At 37.8% G+C, this 27,698-nt stretch overlaps 1 protein-coding gene across 2 annotated transcripts; it reads left to right on the forward strand.

Annotated features, from left to right (window-relative positions):
- The first annotated feature begins 186 nt into the window (after nt 1–186).
- Nucleotides 187–27,568, forward strand: OGFOD1 (2-oxoglutarate and iron dependent oxygenase domain containing 1). Of its 2 annotated transcripts, none has more exons than XM_016426426.2 (14): nt 187–559; nt 2,000–2,145; nt 9,015–9,061; nt 10,347–10,447; nt 12,156–12,272; nt 13,067–13,158; nt 13,395–13,523; nt 13,792–13,905; nt 15,072–15,151; nt 15,434–15,729; nt 18,069–18,191; nt 18,751–18,809; nt 20,003–20,180; nt 23,619–27,568. In XM_016426426.2, the coding sequence occupies exons 1-13, from the start codon at nt 187–189 to the stop codon at nt 20,162–20,164; spliced, it is 1,839 nt and encodes a 612-aa protein (XP_016281912.1). In that variant the 3' UTR covers nt 20,165–20,180; nt 23,619–27,568. The 2 variants fall into 2 exon arrangements, with proteins under 2 accessions (XP_016281912.1, XP_001364828.4); XM_001364791.5 differs by lacking the exon at nt 23,619–27,568 and adding an exon at nt 20,623–23,233.
- The last annotated feature ends 130 nt before the right edge of the window (nt 27,569–27,698 follow it).

Consider the following 27,698-nt stretch of genomic DNA (forward strand, 5'->3'; position numbering starts at 1 on the left):
AAGGGCAACTTCCCTGCGGAGGCCGGTTTAGAGTCTCAAGTCGGCAACCGCTACCGCCATTAACATGGAGGCGCAAGAGAAGGAGGCAGACGCTCACCGGAAGTACGCTCTGACCTATCCTTCCGCAGCGTCGGGCGATTCCCTCGAATCATAGAAGAGAGCTAGTCTCCTTGGCCAGAGCGCCTCATGTCCAATCACAGCAAAGACGTTCGCACCATCAGAGGTGCCCATTGGCAAGGACAAATTAGGCTCCGCCTCCCCCCTCTTTTCATTTTCCCATTGGGCGTCTCGTGGGCTGTGAGGGATTCTAGGAGTTGTAGTATCAGTGGGTGCGACGCATTTGCCGCATGGCGCGCGACTTATAGTGGCCACTGTGTCTCGGAGGCGAGGGGATCCAAAGGTATGAGCGGGAAACGGCGCGCGGATCAGGGACCTGTCTCAGAAAGAAAGAAGAAGGGGAAGCGCGAATTGACAGGAGAGTTCTCTGCTACTCTCCGTGAGGAGACAGTGAAAAAGCAGGTGGCTGAGGCCTGGAGCCGGAGGACCAGGTTCAGTCATGGTATGGGTGATCGGTCGCGTGGAGCTGCTGCTCTTGCTTGGGGATTGGGGAGGGGGCAGGGGGTCTTTGGGAGGGCGGGGCCCGGGCCTATGGAGACTGGAAGGTTTTCCTAGGAGAATCTGGTTTATAAGTGCAATATACTTTTACTTAAGGGTATATATATATATATATATACTGCTTATTTTTATCTCTGGTCGATGAATTGAAAGTACTGCTTCCTCCACGAAGCAGTCCTTGATTGTCCTGGCTATTGCTAATAATAACTTATACAAACCTACTCAGGTGATTGACCCTTGCCTGCCATTGACCTTCGAGTTCTCGAATTCTGTGCCAAGAGAACTAATCTGCTATCGCTGCCTGCCTTAAAAGAACTCAATAATAGGACTTAAAGAGAGGAGCAAGAGTCTTTAACTCTTTCGTGATGTTGCAAAGGCCCATTGGGGAATGCATTAGAAATTTAAGTCCTGTCCTCAAAGAACTTGGAGTCTGGAAAGAAGAAAATTTCAAAAAACTGTTAAAGTGCTTCCTATATAATAGGTGCTTAACAAATATTTGTTGTATTCATGAAAGTACAAACTTGAGTATTCTGGTTATGTCAAGCCAAGTCAGTAGACATGCATTAAGCATCTTAACATGTGCCAGGTTCTATGCTAAGCTTTGGGAATTCAAAGAAAGGCAAAACAATCACAACCAAAAACAGTCTGCCATCAGGGAGCTCAATGTCTAATGGGAAAGAATATGCAAATAGAAAAGATGCAAAAAAGAGATAGGATTTGAGGTAAAACTTGAAGGAAGTAAGGAGGCAAAGATAAAAAGGGAGAGAATTCCAATGTGTAGAATAGGGAGAATACAGGCCAGGGATTGCCAGGAGGGCAGTATCAGTGAATCAAAAATGTAGAAAGGAGTTAAAGGTAAAAAGACTGGAAGATAGGAACAGGCTTTAAGTATCAAACAGAAGATTTTACTTTTTATCCTGGAGAAAATAGGAAACCACTGGATTTTAGTAAAGTATGAGGAGTGATATGATCAAACCTGCCCTTTAGAAATATTGTTTTGAAAATTAGGTGGAGGATAGGTTGGAGAGAGTAGTCTGGGAAGCCAACCATACTGAAGCAGTTTGCCATTTGCTTCTCCATCTCATTTTACACATGAGAAAACTGAGGCAAACATGATTAAGTGGCTTACCCAAGATCACACAGCTTGTAAATATCTGAGTCTGGGTTTGGTCTCAGGTCTTCCTAACTCCAGGTCTGACACTCAATCCTAGTTACCCAAGGATGTTTTAAACTGGGTAAAGCTTCATGGAATAGGTGAGAGGCAAACTATAATAGAGAATATGGGGTAGGAATAGATAGAAATTGAAATCCATCACTTCCTTTTAAATACCATTCTAACCTCCCTCACTGCCTAAATGTTGACAGTGTTTTTCTTTTATGAAAGAGGCCATAATTATGGACCCAGATCCTTTCCAACACTGTGTGATCCCAAACTTCATCCAGTGCCAGACTTTCTTGGAAGGACTTCAGAAGGAACTTTTGGATCTGGATTTTCATGAGAAATGCAATGACTTGTACAAATTCAAACAGGTGTGTATTCACAAACCATTTATGCCATTTATCTGCTTAGTACTTCTTTGAGTAGTATTGTAGCAAAGAAATATGGTAGGGCAACACCCCCTACCAGTCTTCAGGGCATGCATTCCAACATGACTATAAGCAATATTTGCTAAACGCTGTGTGCGTGCATGTGTGTGTGTGTTCATCCAAGACCTTAAATTCTCTATCCTCAGCCTCCTACCCTCCCTCCTCCATACCCAAAAAAAATCTATAAAAAAGTAAAAGTAGAAGCAAAAAGCTTTCCCCCATCCTTCCTGGGGAAGATTCTTGTGCAATGGACTTCTGGTGTTATATTTAAAATTAATATATCTACCCATTATTATTTTTCAAAAGGTTTATTAATAATCACTTGATTTAGAAAGGTAGATAAGCATAGATTTAAAGTCTCTTCCTTACTCTTAAGTTCTGACCACGTGTAACATATCCGCCAAGCATCCCTCTCTCCCTCACCTGTCTCCTCCAGCTAATCATTCTTGCCAAAAAGACCCCAAGTGGGCTCCACCCTCTCCCTTTTATTGAGGGTCACAGCAATACTGACATTTGAAGAATGTTGATGAATCAATCAACTACTCAGGGGGGGGAGGGGATGAAATCCCTTCTACACACTGGGCAGATCTCTAGCACTTTAGGTTGACAGGATAACAGCAACCTCCATTAAGGAGGCCTTCCATACTTACACAGTATATAGAAAAATTTAGACCTGATTGACATAAGTTTGAATCTTAGCTTTGGTACTTTGTAGCATTTGAATTAAGAGTGAATTCCTTAACCTCCTTAAACTTGTTTCTTCGTTTATAAATTTGTGATAACAATACTTGCAGTAACCATCTCAGAGTTGTTTTAAGGTTCAAGTGATATAAATGAACTGTAATGGATGGATGATTTTTTATAATAACCTTGTTTATAAATTTCTATGTATATCTGTCCATATATATATAAGCAGCTCTTTGGCACAGAGGCTGGATCACTGGACCTGGGGTCAGGAAGTCTTGAGTTCAAATTCTCCCTTAGACACTAGCTGTTTGATCAGACAAATCATTACTTCTATCTGCCTATTTCCATATTTGATAAGTAGAGATGATAATAATACCCACCCCCTAGGATTTTGGTGAGGACAAAATAAGATCATTTTTATAAAGTGCTTTTGAAACCTAAACTGCTAAATATAAATGCTATTACTATTCTGACAGCATCACAGTAAACTCCTTTTCAAATAAACACTTTATGAATACGGAATTGGCAAATGAATGATACATTGCTCAGACTATGAGAAGAAAAGGCAGTAGAGGCATCTCCACTTGTAGTTACACTTCTCCAAGAATTTGGCCACAAAATTGAGGAGAGATAGAGCAATGGATTGTAAACCTCAAAATTCCTTAGACTTATAAATGTTGGAAATTTCACCATTGGGATATTTCATACTTGGAAAATTTCTTACTGATAGTCTATTGGAATGGGAACCCCATTGGCATGGGAGGTTCTTTCTCTTCCCTTCTTAAGATTACTTTAGGACAGAAACCCTTTGCTGAACAATGGAAAGGACTTTGACCTATGCTTAAGCATAGAACAGGAATTTCTTTGAGTCTTGATTGATTTTAGAATTGATACAATGGAGATACTTGGAATAAATCTCCACCCTATTCAGTCCTAATAGGATTGAGTAAGGGCTGCAGCCTAGATCAAAATTTAATTATTCCAATCTCTACCCTACTCAAGTTAACAGGATTTAGAAAGGGCTGTAGCAAAGGAGTAAAGATTTAATCATTTGAAAATATGACCTTCAACAGACATGTGCAAAAGCCAGAAACCTCTGGGCGGTCCTGGGTTAAGCTAGAGCCTCCATTGACAGGGAAATTGATGAACAGTGATTGGTAGATGTGAGGACTGAGGGGAGGCAACTTGGAGGGTTTCCTTAAAGATAGGGGGTCTGAAGACTCAGGGAGGGGGTTGAGGTTTTGGTCGGTGTGGTTCCGGGGCTCTGAGAAGGCTTGCTCGGGAGGAAGCTGAAGGTGGGGGCCTCTGAGACTGTTTCTCCATTTTGGACACATGAGTAATAGGGACTGATCTCTTTTCTTTGCCCCAGCTATCTAAGGGCTTGGGCCTTTTGGCCCAGCCTAAACAGAAGGGGTATTTAAGCCCTATTCCCTTCTCTCCCTTTTTCTCTCTATCTCTAATTCCTTTCTTACTCCTATTGTAATTAAACTCCAAAAAAGGCTGACGGCTGACTTGAGTTTTTCATTTAGGAATTACATAGCTGATTCCTTGGCGACCTTAAATTAATATATATCAGTCTTTTAAAGTGATTCCCTTGTAACAGGATGAAGGATTAAGTGACATTTTTGAGGGAATGAACAAGAATCATGTTTAAAGTTTCTAAGCAAAGCTCTGAAGTCAATAAGGAGGAAGCAAAGTCATGGGAGGTCTGAGGAAGACTGAAAAGGTTTGGAAACACTGCTGTGATAAGAGGAAAGGGGAATCAATTAAGAGAAGATTGCCTTGCTTTAGTGAGGGCCCAGTTAAGATTATAAAGCCTAAACTTGTGATAGACCCAGTCAGCACAGTTTGGTGATTTTTCTCCAGCTTCAATCAGCACATGATTTGGAATGAAGACTGGGGAGAATAATCCAGGCTGAGGTTTAGAAGGTCAAGAAAGATCTTGTATAAAGAATCAGCAAATCACAGCCTAACAGCCAAGTGCATATCTGCCACCTGTTTTTGCACTGCCTTCAGTCTATACAAAAAAATCAGCAATACAGCTATGGCCCACTTTTATTCTTTAAAATAAAGAGGCAGAAGACTTGGGAGAAGGCAATGCAGAATAGAGCTAGTTTACCATAGAGTCAATACGTAGCCAGTTCGGGAGTGATGGCAGAGTAAAGAACTCTGGGGTTCTGGGATTGGAAGTTGAAGTGAGGGTTTGAAGTTGTAAGGCAGAAGAAGACAGGTAGGGAATGACAACAGATTATGTTTCAGTGAGGGAATTTCAAAGTTCATGAGCAAGAATGCGAAACACTTGTGGGTAGTGGGAAACTAAAGAGTAAGACTATCCCTGTGTACAGCTATAGTAGGGTGGAGAAGTCATGTGAAATAAGTAAATTGGCTAATTAGGAGGTTAGTGTAGGAGTATCATGTATGTTGAGGTCCTCTAAGATGAGAAAAATACTTGTAAGACAGTTCCTGAACTTACTGAGAAAAAGTGCCCTAAAACTCTGCTAACAGCAACCGGAATCTTGAGTAGTGTCATATATATTGGATGAACCTCAAAGGAGGAGAGTTTATAGTGGTATAGGAAGAAATGAGAAGTGGCACTGGGGAGTAATCCAACTACTGTCAGTGAGTTAGGTAAATTAGTAAAAGTGTAACCCTTTCTGTAAAGAGTAGGCAGAAAAACTATGCCATCAGGTAGGAGCTAAATCTTAGTGAGTACAAAAAGATGGAGGGAGAGAGAAACGAAAAAATTTAAGATAAAGTCTAGATAGCAAGATGGCCCAGTGGAAAAAACTGGGCCTGAAATCAAGAAGATCCAAGTTCAGACATTGAGTAGTGTGATCCTGGGCAAGTCACTAACTTCTTTTTTCCTGTTTTCTCAACTATAAAATGGGAATAATACCTGCCTCACCAGGTTGTTGTATTAAATTAAGTAATAATTGTAAACTACTTAGCACAATGCCTGGCAGCTATTTTTATCTGCCCCTACCACCACCAGGCGTCACCATTTATAAAGCAGACATTCCCTACAGCACAGTGCAAGGGATGGGTAACTTAATAATTGGAAGTTGGAACAAGAGAGCAGGTTGGGTTGAGGAAGATAGAAAAAAGATTAACCAATGGAGGATAGAAAATGAGGTTTAAACAATTGCAAACAGCATTCAGAATCTTTGGGATCAGATGGGAAGTATGTTAATTTTTGAGGAATGAGTCCAGGTAGGTTAACATTGTCTACAGGGGTTCATTATTGGGTAGATTTGTACTGGCATTGGAAGAGGGTGGGGAAGGCAGCCAGACCCCCGAACAAGTGTAGATAACCAGAGATGGTGACTGGTTGTAACGCAGGAGAAGGTCCTGGCAGGCCTATAGAAAGTTTACATTTTGTTAAATTAATTAACAAGAATGATATCTTAACCAAGTCTAAGAGAAATTGAGCAAACCATAATTGGACTACAAAAAAAAATCTAGTAAAATTTATCTAAAAGTGAATTCTAGCAAACATGTAAAGAACAGTTAATCCTATTGGGGGTGAGGGAAGTGAAATAATTAAAGGCATTCTACCTTAGTTCTTTGATGAGATTAATATGGTCTTATGAAAAGGGTGGGGTGGATAAAGTAGAGAAAGAGTTTTAGACCAATTTCTTTAGTAAATTTAGATTTGAACATTTTAATTGCAGAATATAATGTGACCCTCAAATTATTCAGTATTACCAAACTTGACTTGTATCAGGTTATACAAGGGTGGTTTAACATTAGGAAAGCAATTAGAATAATTAATCATAAATCCCACCCACCTCCCCAAAAAAAACCATGATTTATGTTAACAAATGCAAAATGCTAACAGAATATAGCATTCATATTAATGTTAAATATCTAAAAAGTTTAGACACCTTTCAAATATGATGGAAAGTCTATCCCAAAATCTAAGAACTAATATTACTTGCAATGGAGAAATATATTAAACTTTCACAGTAAGTAGAGGGGTGTCTAGAAGATACCTTTTTCCCAACTATTAGTAGAAATGCTGGCTATAACAAAGATGAGGTAAAATTATACTTTTTTGTTGATGATACAATGGTTTATTCAGAAACTCAAGAACTGGCAGTCACTATTTCTGATGAAAACAATAGAGTAATTTGGAATAACTATAAAAATGCATAAGCTATCCAAAAGTTAACATCTTCTCAGTACTCATGTGAATATAAGATACTGAACAGAGGTAAAGAATTACTGAAGTCCATATAGATCAGTGATGCCAAACCTATGCAAGCAGGCCACTTGGGCCACTCCCCCTCTCCTGCACTCTGATGAGGACATTCCTCACTTCACTTGCCCAGCAGCCCAATGGGAGTGCTTTCTCCCTCCCCTGTATGGGGTGGGGGGAAGGCCTGGCTCTCAGAAAAGGTTTGCTGTCTTTGCTATAGACTATAGCAATGTTTTCTAAACTTAGTAATGCGTACAAATGGAGGTGAAACTTCCTTATTTAACAAGGATTTCTGGGAAACTGGAAAACAGTTTGACACCCCCCCCCAAATAAAAATAGCATTAGATTAGATTCCTACCTTAGTCACAATAAGCTTTAGATGTCTAACCCTAAGTTATAAAAGGTTACATACTTTAAAAATTAAAGCAATGATAGAAGAATGTATCTTACAGATAATCATCAGAGGAGAATTCATAACCAAACAAGGGACAGAGCATCACAAAATACAAAATGTATAATTTTGTTTATTTGAAATTTAAGTGTTTACACAAACAAAATTAATGCAACTAGAGTAAGAAGACAATCTCTTAAGTAGGAAAAAAGTATTGCATTAAATATCTGATAAAAGAAGAGATGCAAATTATGAACACTCACATGAAAAAATGTTTAAAATCAATGTTAAGGGAAAGACAAAGGTAATACCTTTACCACTATTAACAAAATAAAGATGATAAAAATCTAAAATAGTGTTTGATGGGCTGTGAGAAAATAGGCACTCCTGTGATTGATAATACTATTTTGAAGAACATTTTGGAATTATGTGAGAAAAGTTACTAAATTCTCCCAGTCCTCTTACAATTAATTCTATCTCTTAGAAAATTTTCTCAAAAAAAAAATAATAGCAGAAATAAAGGTCACATGTCTTAAAATTTTCATAACAGCACTTTTTATGGTGGTGATGATGGTAGTAAAGTAGTAAAGCTGGGAAACAAAGTGGGTCTCATGGATTAGGGAATGACTGAACAATTTGTGGCATATGAATGTTATGGAATATTTTGCGAATTAAAAAATGACTGGTGTATGATTGGATGCAGAGTAGATAAGCACAGATAAGAGAACAATAAATGAACAAAAAAACATTAAAAGGAACATGCCTTCCTTAGTATTCATCCAATCATACATACTCAATGATGAAACATTTTCTTCCTGTCTTAGTCCCATAATTGTAGATGCTGTCAAAGGTGATTACTTATTTAGCTTTTTTTATTTGTTATAATCAATAAATCAGTCAACATTTATTATTCGCCTGCTTTGTGCCAGGCACTATGCTAAAAACTGGGCCTATAAAAAAGAGGCAAAAGTGAGGCCCTACTCTCATGGAGTTTATCGATCTAATTGAAAATATTTAACACTTACTATGTGCCAGATGCTGTGTTAAGCACTTTACAGTTATCATCTCATTTTATCTTCACAACAACCCTGAAGGCAGGTGCTACTGTTTTCTCGATTTTATAGATGATGAACTGAGACTCATAGGAACTAAATCACTTGCCTATGGCTACAAAATAATAAGTATTGAAAAGTGGGACTTAAAGTTGGGTCTACCTGACTTTGAGACCCCATGTTCTCACCACCTACTATAGCTGCCTTTTCAGGTATCTTTGATATATCCCAGCATTGTTAAGGATATAAGGAACAATCCTTGACTTCACAGAATTTATAATTTTGATGTTATCACAAAAGCAGAACAGTTTGATAAACTAAGTAGTATTGAATTTATGTGCAGAGTCCAGAGGAGATAGGGACTTGAGCTCAGACGGTCCATTATTTTCTTTTTTCAATTATATCGCCAAAGTTCTTCTAAAAATAAAATTATTTGTCCACATATCTAATGTCTATGATATTTTTTTTTCTCCATTATCTAAAGTCGGATGATCTGAAGAATAGAGACGAACTTCATATCTCTGCTTTAAGGTAAATGTGAAGTGTCCCTAGTTCACAGTAACAGCATACTAGTTTTTCTAGTTTAAAATACTTCATATTTGTTTTGTGCCTTTCTTTTAGAAATATTAGTGTTACTTAGAGCATTGGTCCTTTATTTGTAGCACCCCATGATTAGTCAACAGAGTCACAAAAAAAGGTAAGAAGATACCCAAAGGAATCTTCAGACTCTGAAAGCTGGAAGTCCTTATTCAGCACAAAGCATTACTGATTTTACAGTTTTTCTAATTCGGTTCTATAACATCTCTGATGGAAATAGTTAAGAATTGAAAAGTAGGGGGTAACTACGTGATTCAGAGGTTTGAGAACCAAGTACAGAGATGGGAGGTTCTGGGTTGAGGTACTTCCTAGCTATATGACCCTAGACAAGTCACTTACCTCCCCCTTGCCTAGCCCTTAATGCTCTTCTCCTTGGAACCAATACATATACATAGTGTTGATTGTAAGATGGAATGTAAGGGGTTTTGTTTGTTTGTTTATTTGTTTGTTTTAAACCCTTACCTTCTATCTGGGAATTAATACTGTTTATTGGTTCCAAGGCAGAAAAGTGGTAAGGGCTAGGCAGTGGGCCTTAAGGGACTTGCCCAGGGTCACATAGCTGGGAAGTGTGTGAGGCCACATTTGAACCTAGGACCTCCCATCTCTAGGCCTGACTCTCAATCCATTGAGTCACCCAGCTGCCCCCCCCCCCCTTAAGAGTTTAAAAAAAAAAAAGAATTGAAAAGTTTTACCTTTTCTAGACTGAAAACTTTCTTTCAACATAGATAGAGATTTAGTGAAGGGAAGCCTGTGTGAAATAATAAGTCTTTGAAAATGGTCTTGCTAGTAAATGGTAGGGCGAGGTATTTAGGGAGTCCACATTTTAGATTTTGGTACTATTGCTCATCCAAAGAATCTTACGGCTTCAGGATTTATGAAATATATTATGACCTGCAAGATCTAAAGCTATGCTCAGTTTTAATGTTGTTGATATACTCATCCTATCTATGAAACTTATACTTACATATAAGTGTCTTTGTATCATGACCTTTTGGATTGGGTTGTTCAAAGACATTTAGTTATTTTGGTCTACTACTCTATAGCTAAGAATATCCAAAATAAGAGCCTCTTTCCCTGTCCCCCCCCACCCCCTTCTTAAATCCTAGGAACTTGGTAATTCATCTGGTCTGTTCCCCTACAGTGTAGTAATAGCTGTGGCTTAGATCAGGAGTACAAAAGACATATGTACAACATGTTGACTGATACCTTTGCTTTTTAGGAAAGTTCTGTTTGAAGATTTCCGGAGATGGCTTTCAGACATTGTTTTGATTGACTTGGAATCAACTGTTGATATCTCTTGTGCTAAGTATGAATATACAGGTAAGAAAAAAGTTTAAATTCTTGATGGATTTTACTAATGGGTTTACTTAGGGGAAGCATTATTTTATTACAGAGAAATTCTAGCCCCAGTCATTAAGTTTCATTTTTTTCCCTGTTGCTCTACAAAACACTTAAGAGAATGATTAGGTCCCTTTCCTGCAGCATTGTTTTATTGCTTTCCTCCAGGATGGGATGGATGGGGGGCAGCTGGGTGCCTCAGTGGGTTGGGAGTCAGGCCCAGAGACAGGAGGTCCTGAATTCAAATTGGCCTTAGACACTTCTAGCTGTGTGACCCTGGGCAAGTCACTTGACCCCCATTGCCTAGCCCTTACTGCTCTTCTGCCTTGGAACCAATACCTAGTATTGATTCTAAGATGGAAGGGAAGTTTTTTAAGGATGGGATGGATGAAAAGCAAAAAGAATCTGAAGTTTCAAAATGAACCTCATAATGCTCTGCAGTGCTAGGACACCTAGGAACCTTATTTCCAGAAATCCTATCTATATATTTATTATGTTTGTAATTACTTCTATTTTGAAATTTTTTTTAAATTTCTTATCATAATCATAAATTATGTAGCATTTTACAGTTTATAAAACACATACATATTCACTATAACCTGATAGGGTAGGTACTATAGATAGTATAATGGTATATACACCACATATGGAGTGGTCAACATGTAGGACAAAAATTATATAGATAAAATCTCTTCCTCCTGCCTCTTCCATTTCCATTTTTTTCTTCTTTCTCTCCCTCTCTCAGTCTCTTGTCTGCTTCCCTTTCTAATTCTCATTCTCTTTATCTTTAACTGCCCCATAAAGTTTAGTAAGTAAAGGGAAGTTGGCAGACCAGATCTCTAACTTTGGGATAAGGATTGGTTCTAGGGACAAGGTTGGTTGGACTGGGATACAAAGCAGGCTGGGTACCAGCCACAGTTAAGACAAGGCATAGCCATTCCACTGCCAAGTGTTTCATCACTGCCTCTTTCCTAGCATTTCCAGCTATAATAATAGAATGCTGCATCTTAACAATGTTCATAAGGTATGGTGCCATGTCAGGGGACATTCACATCTCACATTTACTAAATAAAATAGTGGATAGAAGTATTTATAGTTTGATTTGCATAAGTTAAACGAGTATGTGATACAACTGCATTCAACTATCCACATTTTACAGATAAAGAAACTGGTTCACTGAGGTAAAGGTACTTACTCTCATGATCACATAGCTAGCTAGTAAATTTAGAGTCAGAATTTAAACCCAGGTCTTCCTGAATCCAAATCTAGTACTTTTCACTATTCCATGGTATTATTTTTGCTGTTTTTAAAATTCACATTTGCAAAAATAATCATAAGAACAACTAGCAATTTTATAGCATTTTAAGGTTTGCAAAGCATTTTTTATGAATATCTCATTTTATCCTCAGCTTCCCTGGGGGCAAGCAACAATATTATCATCCCCACTTTACAGATGAAAGGAGGCAGACAAGTTAAGTGACTTGGCCAAGGTCACATATGTTAAGTGTTTGAGGTCAAATTTGAACATGGATCTTTCTGACTCTAGGTCTAGCACTCTCTCCATTGTGCCACCTACCTAGAATAAAGATTGAGTCTGTCACATAGATAAGCATTAAAAAGCAATGTAGATTAACTGCTACAAATATAAAAATGAATTATTGCCAGGTACTCAGTTGTCTTACCATTGCAGATATCCTGTTATGCCATGATGATGAGCTGGAAGGAAGAAGAATTGCTTTCATTCTATATCTTGTTCCTGCTTGGGACAAGAGCCTTGGGGGTACCTTGGACTTGTACAGTACAGATGGTAAGATAATAAAAAGAATCTCACATTAATTTATCAGTGCCTTCATCTATGTTTTTCAAAAAGAAATCAGGAAATTTATTCAGCTTTCATGTTTTTGTATGTGGCCATTAATCAAGTACTGCTGATTCATTGAATCACTGAATTAGAAGGGAAATGAAATCTGTGCTTTTGTGAAGGTGGGGAGAAGGTTTTTCATTAATATGGACTTCTCTAGAGTTAGTGCAAGCACTAGGATTAAGATCTTTATTCTCTCAGGCCACTGAATTCAATGTGAGGAATTATCATTGACCTAGGACATGTTAAGTAGATAATTAGGTAAGCTAAGGTAGACTCAGTCTCATCTTCTGAATCATGTTAATTATTCAGTGGAAAGGTACAGAATAAACAAAAATCCCTTTGATTTACAGTCACCTTAAGTTAGCAGAAATCTAGTGTTTTCCATAAGGCCAGCGCCAAGAAAATACCAACATTAAAGCCAGCTCTCCTCGTTTTTTAGGACAGTTACCATTTTAAGATTCTCAGATCCTAGAATTTAGAGCTGGAAGGGACTTAAAAGATTATTTAATTCAACCCTTTCATTGTAGAGTAGGGAAAACTGACCCAGGGAGAGGATGTAACTTCCTCATGCTCAGTGTCTTAGAAGCCTAAAGGCATAAGAGCCAGATAGGAAGAAACAGTTTTCAGGGTTTGAAGGGCACAATCATTTTTCCTTCTATATACAATTAAACAAGAAAATAGTAGTAGTAATGTTTAATCCTGTTTGTAAATTTCACTTGTGCTTTCTTCTGGTGTAGAACATGTCCAGCCAGAACAGATTGTTAAGTCTCTTGTCCCATCTTGGAACACCTTGGTTTTCTTTGAAGTGTCTCCAGTGTCCTACCATCAGGTAAAAATGGCAATCCACAAATGGACCAATCTATCAATGAACATTCTTTTATAATCAAGCATAATTTAGTGGTAATTGTTTCCTACCAACGTGAAGTTCAGTACAGTTGTTTTCACATCAAAATGTGTTCTGGGATATAATATCTGTGCTCTTAGAAAAGAAGAATGCATATGCTTTGGCAAGTAATCACTGTACTTCTCTATATTGCTCATTTGTACCTCATTTTATTCTTTCAGGTTTCTGAAGTTCTGTCTGAAGGAAAATGTCGGCTGTCTATAAGTGGCTGGTTTCATGGTCCTTCTCAGACAAGGTCCTCAAGCTATTTCGAGCCCCTCTTACCGCGTAGCCCTCACATTTTACGAGATGTAAGAATAAGCTATCTTTATTTTAGCAACTAGATAGGTTCAGTTCTTTCCCTAAATTTCCAAGTGACTGGTGAATAAATGGTTGAGTTCTAGCTAGTCTAATGTTAATTTGTTTTTTCTTGTAAAGTATTGCAATATTCACTTACAGGGTGGAAGACGTGTGAATAGGTGACCTGTATGTACTTTACCAATGCCTCTAATTTTTTGTTCAAGAATTAAGGTTGGGGACATGGTAGAGAAATGCATTTTATTTTTAATTTCTTTGCAGAATGAAATTTTATATGAATGGATTAATCCAATCTATATGGACATCGATTTCCAGGCTCAAATTCAAGAGGAATTTGAAGAGCGCTCTGAAATTCTATTGAAGGAGTTTTTCAAGGTGACTTAAAAAGACATGTCTAAGAATTTATTGTTTTGCATGTTGTAGTATTTCTGTGTTTTGAAGCCTACAAGAATAAGGTGGATAAGGTTCAAATCTGGCCTCAGACACTTCCCAGCTGTGTGACCCTGGGCAAGTCCCTTAAAGCCCATTGCCTAGCCCTTACCACTCCTCTGCCTTGGTACCAATACATAGTATTGACTCCAAGATGGAAGATAGGTTAAAAAACTAGGTCTTTGAGGGGATTATCTTTTCTTATCTCCTTCTGTCGTTCTATTGTTCCATCAAATAATAAGAATATAAGGAAAAGACAATTTTAATTCCCCATGGGGTTCTTTAATCATTTGTAATGTATACTTTCTTTAAATTAAATAGGCAGCACTTAATATTATTGCTATTATTCTCTTGGACATAAAACTCCTTCTTGGCTTTTTGGTTTTTGTATTTTTCAGTGTTTTTTCATCTCTTTTTGGGATTCAGGAGTTCAGAAATGGTTAGTTAATTGTGGTGATAAAATCATATTACAATTAATCATCATAAAAGGACCCTAGAGGGATAGTAATTTACCTAAGACTACAAAGCTGTTAGGGAAAAACCTGGAACTAAACACATTGGCTTCCTGCTTCAGTTTAGGGAGTACTTTTACCACTATCATCACATAATCCCAAGGCACAGTACAAATTATTTGTATTCAGCTGGGATTTTGTTACCCCAAATACTGATTGAGTAAGCATGGCCTAGAGAGCCTTTTATCATACAAGATTTTCATTATAATGATAATGGTTGTAGCTATTAGCCAGTTTTATCCTTACAATAATTTTATTAATTCAATATGAGAATATTTTTTTTTCATGAATTTAAGGAATTGAAGCAGGTAAATGACTTACTCAAAGCCCCACAAATAATGATAGAGTCAAATCTAAAATCAGAGTATTCAGATCTTTGATTAAAACTCGAACCTAGACTCTTGATTAGGCCGTGCTACTTATACATGGTCCCAGGCCCCACTGACTCGAGAGCAAAATTCACTGGTTACAGATATTGAACCCATCATTTTTCATTAAAGAAACTTTATATATAATCTGGTGTTTACACACTAGCAAAAAAAAAATTAGACTGGACAATGAAGGATTCTATTAACTATTTTGAATACTTTTTTTTTTCAGTCTGAAAAATATGAAAAAATATATGAGGCTTTGGAGAAAGAAGATCTAGAATGGAGCAAACGAGGTCCCCCCAATAAAAGGTAGCACCTGTTATCCAAAGCACTTTTGCTTGGCTTAACTCCTATGCTTGTAGGATCCCACTGTTAGTCATAAGCCTGGTTTTATTCATATAGACACATTACTCAGTAGGTATCATAATAACAAAAATAACCAATGACCATAAGAAGCAAAATTATCTCACTTTGAAGCTTTTTACGCATGCTAAAGTTTGGGGAGATATGCTTAATTTGTGATAAGTCTATGTAGCCAAATCCTTTTAAGCCTGGAGCTATGATGAATACCTTAAGGCTGTTGCCTTTCAGGTTTTATGAAACAGCTGAGGAAGAGAAGCTTCCAGATATCTTAAGGGAGTGCATGGAGTTATTTCGCTCTGAGGCCCTGTTCTTGCTGCTGTCCAACTTCACAGGCCTAAAGCTTCATTTCCTAGTCTCTTCAGATGAGGATGATGAGAACCAGACAAACAATGATGAAGAAGAAAGTGAAGAAATTAGCCATGGTTCTTCTAAAGGAGAAAACTACCAGGAGGCCAGTGGCCACACAAGCCAACAAAGCAAGATAGAAACAGCTCTAGAATCAGAGGATGGAGAGGCAAAGAATAGTAAGCTGCTCTTATATCTGTCTTTATTTTTCGTTATATCAGAGTGCCGGGAACTGAACAGAATATAAGAAATGAATTCACCATCTGTCTCAATGAAATGAGTTCCATATACAAGGTGATATGATACAGCTATAAGAATGGAGGGGGCTGGAAGCGTGGGACAACTCCAGCCCAAGAATACATTTTCTTAGGGAAATACCAAAAAAAAAAATAGATGATCATTTGGATAGAGTTGTAGGAAGAGAAATTATTATGAGAGAAACCCTACAAATAAGATTGAATAGCTGGAGAAGTAATCTGACTTCAAAATAAAGCCCTATCTGACTTTCTTCTTAATCATATTTGGTGAATTATAAGGTCCCTCCTTTTGACATCATTAGCTGAGCTCCTACAAAATCAACCTAGACTTTCAACAACTACTAAGCCAAACTGAAATTCTTCCCTCTATAGATCTTTCATCATCTTCTCTCCACATGCTTCATTTTAAATACTCATTTTCTTTCCTAAGAAGTACTCTGTAATTTGATGAGCAAAATGGCACTGTAGATAAAGGGATAATATCAGTGAAAAAGTGATACAGCAATGAGATTTTTGACCTCCCATTAATGTAACTTACATTCAGTGGCCTTCCTGAACCTGTCGAAAAACACTCCACATGCTAAATTTGTTTGAGAGAACAAGTCCCAGATGATTTTATATATATTATATACTTGCTATGTGAAAAGCACTATTCTAGATGAAGAAATTCAAAAGTAAAATGATAGTTTCTGCACTCTTGAAGCTTATAGTATATTTGGAGTGGAGTATAAATCACAAACATTCGATAATTGTGGATTCAGTGTAAAAAAGTAAGGCTGCTGCTGCTAATTAGGGCTTCAGAAAATACTTCATGGAGAAGATGGAATTTGAGTTGGACTTTAAAGGACTGAAGGGAGAGCAAAAGCCTGGAGGTAGGGAAAGGGCTATATCTGACTTGGGAATTGAGACCATTTGGATGAACTAGAGTGCCTGGAGGGTATTAATATGTGATGATACATCTGGCATTCAATTGTGAAGAGCCTTGAAATTCTAGTATAGGAGTTTGAACTTAGGACTTAGAACTCCATGTGGAGTCTATGAAGATTTTTGAGCACAGGAGAAACATGTCTACATTATATAGAAAGATTACTCTGGCATCTATAGAATTGCTAGATTGGAAGTGGGAGAAAATGGAGGAAGAAAGACTTGTTAGATCATTGCCATGTTCCAGTTGTGTAGTAGTGAGGACCCTGGGGTGTAACTCTGGGAATAGGAGAAGATATGTGAGAGATGATGCTGATGTAGAATTAACAAAACTTAGCAACTAGTTGAATAGAATTAAGTTTTAAGATTAAAGAGTCAAAGATAGTCCTAAGGTTGCAAGCTTGAGAGATTGGATGAAAAGTGGTACCAAAGACAGAAATAATAAAAATCAACAGGAATAGGAGTAAACATAATGAACTTAGTTTGGGACATGTTGAGCTTGGGGTGCCAGGGGAATGTAACTAGCCAAAATGTCCTAGAGCAGTAATAGTGAACCTTTTAGAAACAAAGGTCTCAAACTGTAACCCTTGTGCCCATGTGAATTGCCCCCTTAACCCAGATAGGGGAGAGAGGAAGCATTCTCATTGAGCTGCTGGGCAGATGGGTGGGTGATGAGAGAAATGCCCTCAAGTGTGGTGGAGAGGGGAATGAGGGCAGCACACTCCAGCATTTGTACCATAGGTTCACCAACACAGTCTTAGAGCATCTGGAAATGCAGATGTAGTTATGGAGTGTAAAAAAGAGGTCTGCAGATATGGAGATTTGAGATGGCTTTACATAGCAGAATTATTCAAAGTTTTGTGAGTAATTATTTAACCAGAAAGAGTCTATAAAAAGAGAAGACCTAAGGTGGGTCTTTGAAATATTTTTATTAGAGGTAAAAGAATCTTAGAAAACTCTAAGATTGTTTTGTACTTTACAGATAGTTGTCATGAGCATTTAAGTATTGGAGGATATTTTTGTGATCTGTAAGAAGATACTTATGTTTTCTTGGTAGAATTTGGTCAAGATTATTAAGTATCATTGATAAGTACGAATAGGGCTTTGGGATATTTAAGGGACTACCTAAAATCATTTCAGGCCAAGTAATTTCTGAAAACCATTTGAAAAGGTGGATTATATTAACAATAGGAAATTTGCAGATCTTTGGGGAGTTTTCCCCCTAGTGGCTTGTTATGACTATTGCCTTCCCTTTCTAATCCAACAAGTTATGCTAAGATTATTTCCCTTATTCTAATTGATCTTCCAAATAATTTTTCCCTATTGTTCCTTCATAGAATCAACTGTCCCCACATGCACTGGAGAGCTGAGATATTGGAAGAATGGTCACTACACTCTAGTGCATGACACAAAAAATACTGAATTTGCCTTAGACCTGCTTTTCTACTGTGGCTGTAAAGGTAAGGGGGCGGGGAGATACCTTTTTTTTTTTTTGGCAACTATCAGTCTTACAGGGGATAGGACCCTAACTGCAGTGTAGGGGAATCTCTTGGCTCAAGGACATTTGGATGTTATTTGAATCAGAGTTAAAGTAAGTCTTTGAAGGCAATCTTCCCATCTAGTACAAAATTTGATTGTGTAACTTGGAATATGAGATAGATGGACACCCTTGTTGTCTCTCACAAATTCCTTTATTCCTAGGATTTTTTCATGTTGTCCCTACTTAGTAACTATTGTTTTCCTCTCTCTACCTTTAACTATTAGATCTATTTTGGTTGGAAATGAACCAAGATGTCAGCAGCAACAGGAATCAGGGAAAAGGAGGAAGGACAATAGTTAGTTATTTCAACCTCTAAGTAATGATTTTGATAATTATCCTCCTTCCTTTTTCCCTTATCATATACACAGAATATACCTAATGGGAATAGTCCAGGAGAGATTAAATGTATAATGTAATTGGTACTTGGTTGTGCAAAAAATAGTTTTCTGACCGCTGTGGGCTTTTATTTTCCTTTGAAGGATGGAAAACAGAATATGGTGGCTTTACTTCCTACATTGCCAAAGATGAAGATGAAGAGGTGAAGTACTTTGGTTTTTTCTTTTTAGCTCTTGAAGAAACTTTAAGAAATATTGATAGGGACAGCTAGATGACTCAGTATATAGAGTACCAGGCCAAGAGTTGGATTCCTATTTGGCCCTAATTCTTCCTAGCTCTCTGATCCTTATTAACTTAACCCCTGTTGCCTAACTCTTACCACTCTTCTGCCTTGGAATAAATACTTGTATTGATTCTAAGACAGAAGGTAAGGATTTTTTAAAAAAGGGGAAAAAGAAATGAAATAATGATAATTGCTATTTCTATAGTCTTTTTTTTTAAACCCTTACCTTCCGTCTTGGAGTCAATACTGTGTATTGGCTCCAAGGCAGAAGAATGGTAAGGGCTAGGCAATGGGGGTCAAGTGACTTGCCCAGGGTCACACAGCTGGGAAGTGGCTGAGGCCAGATTTGAACCTAGGACCTCCCGTCTCTAGGACTGGCTCTTAATCCACTGAGCTACCCAGCTGCCCCCTTCTATAGTCTTTTAAGGTTTACAAATTGCTTTCCTCATAACCTTGTAAGTTAGTTCAAGTATCATCCCCATTTTACAGATTCAGAAATTGTGACTTAGAGAAGTTAGGTTAAGTGTCAGAGCTTTAACTCATAAACAGATCCTCTAAAACCTAGCATTCTTTTGGTTCTGCTTCCCAGTGTATTTCAAAGGTTCGGCTTTTACAATCCTCCACAGTGGTCTGGAAAATAATACATCCTTATTTGGTCTTCTGGATAGTGTAAGATCTCTTAAAGGAAAAAACTCAGTCTGGAGAAAAAAATTATGTTACAACATAATATTTATTGAGTTGCCTCCATTGTGTTTAGCATGCTACTTAAGTCTAGTGGAAGATTACATAATAAATAATATCCATATCCTACCTTGCTTGATTTGACTTGTAAAGGACATGAGATATACTAATAAATTCATCAGGTGCCTTCTTTTTGGTATGTTCTATATAATGATCGCCAAAAACATGTTTTTATATCCAGAGCAATATCAGTCCCCACTGCAACCCAGAGAAAAAACTTCTAAAAGATTTTCAAATCTTCTAAGTGATTGCTATTTGGAAATTTTTTTGCCAAGACACTGATGTTTAATGAAATGTGGTTAAGAGGGAGGAAGTGAATAATTGGAAAATAAATTACCTGTTCTAACTATTGCCTTGCTTTCCTGTTTTAGCTCCTAACAGTGACTCCAGAAGAGAATTCACTGGCATTGGTTTACAGAGATCGAGAAACTCTAAAATTCGTCAAGCATATCAACCACCAAAGCTTAGAGCGAAAGAAAACTGGCCAGAACAGAACAGGTTTTTGGGACTTTTCCTTTGTCTACTATGAATGACTGGACTGTGCTAAAGGTAAAGAGGGATACTTCACTGGTCCAGAAAGGACAGTGGGAATGAGGGCATGGATCAAGGCATAGTAACAGGGCCTTTTGCAAATCAGGGTTTTTAGAGCTGTATGTTGAATGTTCTCTTTTTTTTTTTTAAACCTTTATCTTCTTTTGTCTTAGTATCAATTCTAAGACAAAAGAGCAGCAAGAGCTAGGCAATCCAAATTAAGTGACATGTCTAGAAAATGTCTTGAGGCCAAATTTGAACCTAGGTTCTTCAGACTCAGGGCCAACTCCCTTTCCACTGAGCCACCTAGCTGCCTCCTGAATGTTCTTCTAATAGAAATATATTAACCTATTTTGATTAGCCTGAATGTGAATGCTCAGCTTAGAACTCTAGTCTAAGGGACCTGTCTCTTGATGTTTTTAAAAGGAGTAATGAAGGGTTTCTTCATTTTCCTCATCAGTGTCGTACCTCGGTGATTCTTGGCCTCAGTAGAACTGCTGAAATTGGATGCGGCTGGTACTCAATTTTGTTGTCCCTTCTGGACCTCATCGATGTGCATTACTACAGACACTGGTACCCTGTTTTTGCCACAAATCTATCAACAATCACTTGAGCAAACATTTATCAAATACCTAATATACACTATCATGCACTGTACCAGGTTCAGAGACTAGCTCTAGTCCTCAGGGAGCTCATGCATAGATGAATAAAAGAGGGACAGAGGGATGGAGTGCTTTTCTGCTTTGAGTTGGGTTTCTGGCATGATTTAAATCCCTTTGTGCTGCCAGTATAACTGGTCAACATTGGGTTAAAGCAGATGGTGGTTCTGGCTTAAGGACATCATTATCATCATTATTACTATGATGAGATCCTGAAAATTTTTCATTCTACAATTCTCATCTTCTTTTCCCCAATCTGGAGTTTAAAAAAGATGCCCTACTCTGGAAATGATTAACACCACATCTTTTATCACAAGCCTCAGCTGGCCTCATTTTAGAGAGATTATGGATATACCCAGCACACTCATTTTTAGAATTTATCCAAAGGTTTCTGTTTTTAGTGGCTTTTATATAACTGGTATTGTTATAAATGAGCTTCACTACACTGACTCAAGATTCTGTTTGGTCATAGTTGTTACCCTTAATACTCTCATATAAGTAAACAAAAGCTCCAGACTCAAATATTCTAATAGTTATTATACCATAATAAAAAATTATAGATACTTATTCATAGATGGCCCATCTTGCTTCCATGGAGGCATAATTAGGAGAACAGGTCCATTTCCTAAATTTTTTCCTTTTTTCTTTGGAAGTTGTTATATCTCTCAGCATTGCTTATCCTTAGCACATAACAAATTTCATTTTGGGGTTTTTGAACTTTTTTTGGTGTGTTCTGAGAGTTCTAATAAGGATTATCATAGGATTTAGAGCCAGAAAAGATTTATCTACCCTGTTAATTTTCAGACTTTTTGTTCATGGTGTAGTGTTCTTTGCTATGAAGAATTACAGCAGAGGAGAGAATCAGGAGTTTTTACCTGATATTATAAGCTTAAATCTCCTATACTTTGTGATACGCCTCACTCTTGGTGTTCTCTTTGAGAACTACTGATTTAATCTAATACCCTCATTTTTTCAGATTAAGTGAAGCCTTGGGAGGTTAAGTGAACTGCCAAGATCATGCAGGTAGTGAGCAAATCACACAAGGATACCAACATAGGGCTTTTGACTCCAGAGCCCCAAATTTAACCTTCCACCCCACCCTTCCCCAGGCCTCTTTCTACTACATTGTGCCAAAGTTTACTCATATAATTTTAGAGTTAAATCCGAAAATCACCCTTCATCTTACAGGTAAGGAAACTCAAAGACCCAAAGAGGAAGTGACTAATTATCAGCTAGTGGTGGCAGCACTAGGCCTAAAGCCCAGGTCTGCTGTTGCTTCCAAATCTTACCACAGGTAGTTTTAACTTTCTCCCAATCGTTGAGAAAATGAAAAATAATCTCTTTTGAGACAAGTGTTCTCTTCTAAAATAAAAGTTACCTGCATAGCCATGGTGGAAAAATGTGAAATAAATGCTTCAAACAAGCATAGAGGGAAAACAATGTTGCAATAGCTAAGTGATTTCAAAGGAATTTCAGCAATCTCTGAAATAGCACCTTCTCATAAGAACTGTCTCCTTCTCGGATGAATTTGAGTTGACATGTCTTAAACCATTTTGCAAACAACTTGATAAGTCTCTTCATTTCTTTTCAGGATAAGCAAAGTCCTTCATGGCACAAAAAGAATGAAATGAATCACTGTAAATCAAGAGCTTAAAGGCAAGAGTAGTGTGGGCAGGGTCCAGATAGGAAAATGCAAAATAATAGGCTGTTGTTTTGTGCCTTAATTTCAGAACAAAATTAGAGATAATTAAGTGCTATGATCACAAGACTCTGAATTGTCAGATTTATAATTGCTGCTCTTAAAATCTGGAACATTTATAAAGACATTGAAATCACTTATAAATATTTCTGTAGGATATATAATAGTAATAAAGTTTCTTGTTCTTTGATTTCTGAAGTATGAGTGGTAGTGGGAGAGTTGAGAACATGTAATTCTTGACTAAAGCAGCAAGTCATACTCTGCAATGTGAATGTGAGGCTCCAGCCTTATCGTATTATTTTTGTCTTCAGGTTAAAAGTCATTTACCGCTTCAGTTTCTATGTTTACATTTTTATGTATTTAAGTACTCACTGTGTCATGGTTTGAAATGAGATTTGCAAGCTTAGTCTGTCTTGCTGCATCTTCCTTTCCTCCCAGGTTAAAAATTACTTTTATGTTCATTGGACTTGGAGAGCTCTGGGTGGATTGCCAGTTTTTGTGGGATGGTGTCTATAAGCCAGTGCTCCCAGGTCTGACTTGTAGGACTGAAGCACACCTGGCACCATGAGAACTCCAGTGGCCAAGAGAGTTACTAGAAAAAGATTCCTGAAGGAAATTCTCCTTGGAGGCAGAAGAAAGAATTTAGATCCTACTGGTTTTGTTCTCTTTAAATCTAATTAAATAAAAATTTAAATGTATTTTATCCCTCAAAAGAGCTTACTCATTTTAAATGACCTGAAATCAGACCAGTATCCTTTCATAGGTAGTAGAAATCCCAACATAAATATTTAGGAGAAGGCCAAATTATGAAGGCTTAATAAGTGACCCAGGACTTTTCTTACTAAATTGATTGGACACATTAATAAGATAAAGTTGTTGAGGCAGCTGGATGGCTCAGTGAATTGAGAGCCAGGCCTAGAGACTGGAGGTCCTGGGTTTAAATCTGACCTCAGAAACTCCCTAGCTGTGTGACCCTGGACAAGTCACTTAACCCCCATTGCCTAGCCTTTACCACTGTTCTGCTTTGGAACCAATACCCAGTATTGATTCCAAGAGGGGAAGGTAAGAGGTATTTTTGTTTTTGTTGTTTTTAAAAAGGTAAACCTAACTAACTGCTTCAGGAGAATGTTAATCTGACTACAACCAAGCAATGGGATAATTAGCATCCTGCCTTTCTTAAAGCTATGCCCACAAACATTTTTCAGGTAAGCACCTAAATTTGGAAATGTCTAAAAATAAGGATTATATATTTAGACCTGGAAAAAGGACCTTAGAAATTACCTCATCCAACCTATAGATGAGAAAACAAACCCAGAGAGGAATGATGTAGTTGACCAAGTCAACATGTATTTATTAAGCACCTACTGTAATATGTGCCAGGCAGTACATGGAGATCCGAAACCAAAAAATTTCTTGACCTATAGGAAGGATACTAGGGATTCTGAGAGATGGAAGGAGAGATTGTGTTTGAGACAGGGAAGAGGAACAAACATGGGAGATCTAAGTACTATCAATAAACAGTAGACCCAGTTTGGCTAAAATCTAGAATGACTGAAGGGGCATTATTATAATGAGTCTGAAAAGGTAGGTTGGGAAAGTCTTTAAACACCAGACCAGGAGGTAATTGGGAAATACTGAAGTTTGCTGAGTAGAAGTGACCTCATGGCTCAAGCTTAGGGAAATCACTTTAGCAGCAGTTTGAAGGAAGCAGTGGAATTAGGTAGATATGAGAATAATTAGGCGAAAAGAAAGGGTCTAGCTATGGATGTCCCACATTTGGTGATATTGGCTCCCATAGATTCAGCAGTCTTTATGCTAATGATTCTAAAGTCTATCCAACATCCCTAACTTCCTAAGTTTCCTATTTCCAGCTTCCCATTAGACATTGCAAACTGGATGTCTAGAAATCTTAAACTCAACTTGTCCAATAATGAACTCGCCTTTCGCCTCTGACTCTTCCCCATTCTAAACTTTCCATTTACTAGCAAGGCAGTCCTGTAGGCTGACAGTACACACAGGAATCAATCTCAATTCACTCCACCCACCCCCATAACTAATCTTTTGTCAAGACCTGTTGATTCTACTTTTAAAGCATTTCACACACTCCCCTATCTCTTCTGACACTGTTACCACTGTAGTGTGGGCCCTTCTCACCATTAACCTGGGCTGTGGATTTTTTGCTGATTGGTCAGTCTGCCATAAGTCTCTCCCTAATCCATTTCATTTTTCAATTAGCTGTCAAAATGATCTCCCTACACAAATCTGAATGTCACCTCCCTTACACAGTAAATTCCAGTGGCTCCCTATGACCTCAAGATCAAAAAATAAAATCCCTTTCAAAGCCCTTAATAATCTGCCCTTGCCCCAACTTCCCAGGGTTCTTATACTTTCACCCCACTACCACCATGTCAATCAATTGACTGACTTCCTTACCTATTCCTTAGACAAGAGACTTCATCTGTCAACTCTAGGTATTTTTACTGGCTCCTTCCCTCCATACATCCTCCACCCATACCTGGAATCCCTGCCTCTAAGTTTCCTTCAAATCTCTACTAAAATTCCAACTTCTACAGGAAGCCTTTACTGAACCTTCTTAATTATTCTGTATTCGCTTATTTGGTATTTGCAATGTGTCCGCTGTATAGCTTTTTTGTTTATAGTTATTTGCTTGCTATCTTTCACATTAAGATTGTGGATACCTTGAAGGCAGAGACCATCTTTTGCCTTTCTTTGTATCCCCAGCATTTAAGCATATATACTAGTAGATGCTTAATAACTGTTTACTGACTGACCAATGCGAGAGAAGTTCTGGAGATAGGAACAAAACTCAGACAATTCCTCTGATATTATGAACAAAGCCTCTTCATCTTCATGCTGGAAATTCTCCAAGATGGAGAAGGCATCAGAGGGAAGACCAGAAGCTGTTCTGTGATAAGAACAAGACCTCGTTCAGTGCGACCTGCTCTAAGTTAGAGGATCTCGAGTACCACATACACTAGCCCATTGCAGTGGTTGCTCTGTGCTACAGGAAGAAAATCAAGTTGCTTCTAGAAATCTTGGACAGACACATAAAAGAAAATGCAGAAACTTCTATTTATAGAGGAGAAATTCCTGGCATGGATTGTGGTATGAACTAATCAGCAAGGATGTGCCCAGAAAAATATTTAAGAAAAAAAATTCCAGGAATACATAAAAAACCTGAAGAGGAAGGAGAAAACAAAGGAGGAGCAGCTTAGTCTAGAGAAGATGAATAAGAAATTCAATGAACTTTATCAGAGGCTTATCCTTAGAGGCTATCCTGGAACAAAATAATGGAGCAAAAGAAATGAGAGGCCATGACGGCCAGGCAAAGTGAATTTTTAACACACATTCACAGAGCTGAAATAAAAGTGTCTGAAATCAGAACTAGAAATACCATGGGATATGACAGAAACATTGCCAAGGAATTTTGTTTGCCCAGTTTAAAACCTTTCATTCCAAGTATGGATGCTTCTTATCTCATTATGATAAATGAATTTTTAAAATTCTTTGATATAGATTACTGGAAAATCGCAATTGCCACTATTTGTCTGAGAATAAAAAAAAAAAACAAACTACTATCACATTTATACCTGACTCCTCAGGAAAGACATTCACTATTTGCACAACTGGCAGTGTTCAAGCTAAAGCCATCAGTGCAAGAGAATTCTTACTAAAAATTTAATCTCGGGACAGAATTGTGGAAGAAGAGTACACAAGAATTATCACCACTTTAAGTGGTGTCGTTTTGAAGGGATAAATAATCCCAGCTTCTTTACCCCTAGTCAAAAGGCAGTTTATATAAATGGTCATGCGTTTGAGGTTGGGGTGTTTCTGTATGGTTTTGAATCTACTGTATTTAATAAACTTCCCTTCATGTGAAAAAAAGGGAGTAGTAAGTAGCAGAATCAAAGTTCAAATGCAGGACCACTCAAAACTAGCTACAACTAGAGATAAGAAGTATCCAACCTGGAAAAAAATGAGGTCAAGCAGAAGGAAGACTGGACATTAGCAGACCTAATTTTATTAAGTTCTAACCTCAGACAAATCAATTAACCTTTCTATCTGTAAAATGGGCATGATGATAGCTATCTACTTCAGAGAGGAGAGAAAATAATATAGTAAAAGTGCTTTCAACCTGTAAGTGAAAATATGCAACAGAAATTTAGAGAATTATAATAAGTATACTCATAAAATGTCTTTACTCCAATAGTTCATACTTTGCGGTAGAATAATATTATCTGGATGATGTGAGCAACTAGAATCATTTAAGTTGATGTAAGTAGCAAACTGACTCCCCTCAAAATTGCTTATGAATGAGACATTAGGCTAGGGAGAGTGATGAAGGTCCACCATTTACTGTAATTTCAAGGTTAAACTTGTTAAATTTAATTCAGAGAACAATTTTTGAATGCCTTAAATAATGGTTTAATGAAGCAAATCATCTCTACTCTCATTTCATATAAATTTACTGGTGTATAGCAGCACATCATTGTACATTTAAAACCAGGTTTCATTTGAAAAGATGTACATACAACTTTATGCTTATACCAGTGATGACAAATCTTTTAGACTGTGTCATGCCTTACCCCACATAGGGGAGGGAGAAAACACTCCTATTGGGCTGCTGGGCAGAGGGGTGGGTGAAGTGGAAAAATGTCATCAGGCTGGGTGGAGATGGGAAGGGGAGCAGCTCCACCCAAGTCCCTCTCCCTTTCTTGGCAGTGAACTCTGGGGGGGAGTGTTGGGGGTGGAGGGTAGCTGAGTGCCCACAGAAAGTGCTCTGTGTGCCATCTTTAGCACCTGTACCAAAAGTTCACCATCATTGGCATATACAGCAGGGTCCCATATTTCTGGGAGATATATTTCAAGACCTACTGTGAATGGCTGAAACCATGTATATCGGCTCCATACCTTCTAGCCCCATATATGAAGGGATTTTCTTGTATACACATGTAATAAAGCTTATTAATACACAGGAAGGCATTACCAAAATTAAATACAGTATTAATAAAATACATTGTACATTATACAGTACTATACTCTTGGGGTATATGGGTGTTCAGGGAGGACTAATACCTCTAGTGTGAAGGCTTACTCTAACCCTTTTCAGAGCTTCTCATCCACCTTTGGTGTCTACCTGGCACCCTATTCACTTAT

The sequence above is a fragment of the Monodelphis domestica genome, chromosome 1, assembly GCF_027887165.1.
Source record: "Monodelphis domestica isolate mMonDom1 chromosome 1, mMonDom1.pri, whole genome shotgun sequence".
In the NCBI taxonomy this organism is placed as follows: domain Eukaryota; kingdom Metazoa; phylum Chordata; class Mammalia; order Didelphimorphia; family Didelphidae; genus Monodelphis; species Monodelphis domestica.